Source organism: Miscanthus floridulus, chromosome 4 (assembly GCF_019320115.1).
Source record: "Miscanthus floridulus cultivar M001 chromosome 4, ASM1932011v1, whole genome shotgun sequence".
Lineage (NCBI taxonomy): Eukaryota > Viridiplantae > Streptophyta > Magnoliopsida > Poales > Poaceae > Miscanthus > Miscanthus floridulus.
In genome coordinates this window covers 117,312,803-117,315,813 of record NC_089583.1, presented here as the reverse complement: position 1 = coordinate 117,315,813, position 3,011 = coordinate 117,312,803, and the positions used below count along the sequence as shown (strand labels likewise).

Genomic DNA, 3,011 nt, shown 5'->3' with positions numbered 1-3,011 from the left:
CTTTCATTCAACCGCTGGCAAATGGCAATACACATGCAGCAGCAGCCGAACAACGGCTGTAACAAGCTCAAATCGAAGGCCATATGTTTCCAGAAGCAACTCCTTCGGTGCAATGTAGGATATGCATCGAGATTGATGGGAGCGGACGCGTGGACGACATCATCCAGTAGGTGCTGTACGGGAGACGGCGTCCACCGCTGTGTCCTCTCGCTCTCAGCCTCGTTGCTCTCCACGTCTCGGCCGGCGGCAGGTACGTGTCGCCGCGCGGAGCTTGCTCTATCCATGCAGCAGGCGACCGATCCTGGGTCGCGCTCCTCACTGGTGATAACAGAGAGACGTCCACTGCGGCACATCCATTAAAAGTTAAGAAGGCACGGAGCGACTAGCTAGCGAGGCTCGTCTTCATTCGTAGTTCTTCCGTCCCGTTGTGCGCAACTGAGCAAGCAGGCGAAGCAAGCGAAGAGAGGGCGAAGTCGTCATGGATATGGTGAACGGCGTGCTCAACTGGGTGGGGACGACGGCCATGGTGGCCAGCCTGCTGCTCTTCTACCCGCCCTACTACCTCTTCAAGACCTGCTACTCCTTCCTCTCCTGGCTCTTCCCCGAGGACCTCACCGGCAAGGTTGTGCTCATCACCGGAGCTTCCTCCGGCATCGGCGAGGTGACACCGTGACACACACTGTGTCGTCCACTGCCTGTTACTATTACTGTATCGGACCCTACTGTATCTTTACGTGCTCAGTTTTGCTTTTGCCTTTTGCATGTTTAGATTTACTAGATTTGCTACTAATTTCTTGCGAGTGTTTATGTTCCTAATTTACTGTTTACTTGTTTAATACTCTTAGAATCACCACGGGATTAGGAACTACAAATTCATTATTGACCATAGGTCCGTCCATAACGACGATCGACTAGTAGCTGCCACATGATCATGATGATGTTCAGGTGCTCTCTGTTTATTAGATTCAGCTCATTTGTGACGTTCTCTGCAGCAATTGGCCTACCAATACGCGCTGAAGCGGGCCTCCCTCGCCCTCGTCGCAAGAAGGGAGTCGAGCCTCCAGCAGGTCGCCGACCGAGCACTCGAGCTCGGCGCGCGTGACGTCATCGTCCTCCCGGGCGACGTCTCTGCCCCCGATGATTGCAACAGATTTGTTCAGACCGCGATCAGTCACTACGACCGATGTGAGTGCATGAGACTCCCCAACATTTACAGTTTGGCTTGTGCAAGCTTTTCCTTTGTCTGTTTCAGTGGACCATCTCGTGTGCAATGCTGGCATCGCAAGCGTAGGCGCGTTTCAGGAGATTCCAGACGTCACAAAATACAGCTCTCAGCTTGTAATAAATCCCTAGAGCTAGCCTTGTTTGTTTGCTTTTCATTTCCTAAGATAAATATATATGCGCAGGTGCTGAACTGATCTACTTGGTTCTTCAGGATATCAACTTCTGGGGTTCTGTTCAGACGACGTTCGCTGCCCTTCCTCATCTGAAGAGGAGCCGAGGAAGAATCGTGGTGACTGCATCTGCAACCGGATGGAACCCAGTTCCTAGAATGAGCTTCTATAATGTAGGGAACTTTTTTTTTCATCCGCTCAGACAACAAGATTTCATTTCAGCATGCTGGGACTTCGAAACTCTGCCAGTTTCATGTGTACGTACTTATTTATGTTCATTCAGGCTGCCAATGCTGCCCTCATGAACTTCTTCGAGACGCTGCAGACCGAGCTGGGAAGCCAAGTCGGGATCACGGTGGTGACGCCCGGGTGGATCGAGTCCGAGATGTCCAAAGGGAAGTACCTCAAGGAGCATGGCGAGGTGGAGGTTGATCAAGAAATGTGCGACGTGAGTGACAACACTGATACTGATCAGCCGATGACCCTGCGATTGCAATCGTGTTGGAACTAATAACACGTTAATAATATGCTGATGAAGATGGCTGTGCTGTGCATGTTTCAGGCTCAGATCGGTCTGTTCCCGGTGGAGTACGACAAGAACTGCGCCAAGGCCATGGTACAGGCAGCGCAGCAAGGCGAGCGATACCTCACCGTGCCGGCGTGGTTCAGGGCGATGTATCTGTGGCGGGTGTTCGCGCCGGAGGTCGTCGAGATCTGCTACCGCCTCCTGTACATGCACGGCCATGGCGCCAGGCAGGCCGACACGGCGAGCAGGACGATGGCCGAGTCTGGCGGCAAGCAGCTGCTGTACCCGACCTCTCTACGCTCTGAGGAGATCAAGAGTGACTGAGGTCAGGTCCTGTGCACGCATGAAATGCAACAAAACTTTGTTGGCCCTTTGGACATCAACTGTGTGTGTGTGCGCAGTTGAATGGTCCCATGGAGCATGGAGTGAGTGAAGTATAGAGCTCTAGACGAAAGCAGTTGTGGTCATGTTAATATATGCTGTGTACCTTGGTAATGAATAAGCTATGCTTCTGGTGGTGCTCTCTTTTGCTTCTCCTGGTGAACGAAGTTGCCACAGATTTGGTGTGCTCTGCACCTCCTTTGGCTGGGTTTGGTACCAACAGCCTGGATGCTGCTACTTACAGGTGTTCACGACTTTTTCAAGGCACAAGAGCCTTTTTGAGGTACTTAAGGTAATGGCGATTGATGAAAATTGTAACTTCTAAGTTTTTAATTTAGGAGGCTTGAAGAGGTAAAATTGTAGCTGTTTAGAGTAAAATAATTGTTTAGAGTTATTAGATTTTATAATTTGGATTTTATAATTTTCAAACGATCTCACATGTTAACATGGTCTGTAGCAAAGTTGCAGGGCTAAATGCGATCTAGAGCTTTGTAGTTGATATAATTACTTTTTGTTTAAAGTTGTTTAGAATATCAAATGTATGTTCAATTTTAGATTTTAAAATTTAAATTGAAAATTTTTCCAAATAACATCAAATTTTAGATGTTCTACATCAATGTTGTAGATCTCAATGCGATCTACAACTGTGTAGTTGATAATTATTTCTAAAGTTGTTCAGGATATCAAATATATGTATTCTAAATATATGT

At 48.5% G+C, this 3,011-nt stretch overlaps 1 protein-coding gene across 3 annotated transcripts; it reads left to right on the top strand.

Moving 5' to 3' along the window:
* The first annotated feature begins 205 nt into the window (after positions 1-205).
* LOC136550481 (11-beta-hydroxysteroid dehydrogenase 1A-like) lies at positions 206-2,434 on the top strand. 3 transcript variants are annotated; one of them, XM_066542061.1, is made up of 6 exons: positions 206-661; positions 993-1,185; positions 1,253-1,338; positions 1,436-1,567; positions 1,678-1,842; positions 1,957-2,434. In XM_066542061.1, the coding sequence occupies exons 1-6, from the start codon at positions 479-481 to the stop codon at positions 2,242-2,244; spliced, it is 1,047 nt and encodes a 348-aa protein (XP_066398158.1). In that variant the 5' UTR covers positions 206-478; the 3' UTR covers positions 2,245-2,434. The 3 variants fall into 3 exon arrangements, with proteins under 3 accessions (XP_066398158.1, XP_066398157.1, XP_066398159.1); XM_066542060.1 differs by having other exon boundaries at positions 1,436-1,651; positions 1,720-1,842; XM_066542062.1 differs by lacking the exon at positions 1,253-1,338 and having other exon boundaries at positions 1,407-1,651; positions 1,720-1,842.
* Positions 2,435-3,011: the final 577 nt, after the last annotated feature.

Excerpts from the sequence above, each read along its gene's own strand:
- LOC136550481 (XM_066542060.1), top strand. The coding sequence starts at position 479 with ATGGATATGGTGAACGGCGTGCTCAACTGGGTGGGGACGACGGCCATG. Across the intron at positions 662-992 it reads CTTCCTCCGGCATCGGCGAG|CAATTGGCCTACCAATACGC; the intron begins GTGACACCGTGA and ends CGTTCTCTGCAG. Across the intron at positions 1,652-1,719 it reads AAACTCTGCCAGTTTCATGT|ACCGAGCTGGGAAGCCAAGT; the intron begins GTACGTACTTAT and ends GAGACGCTGCAG.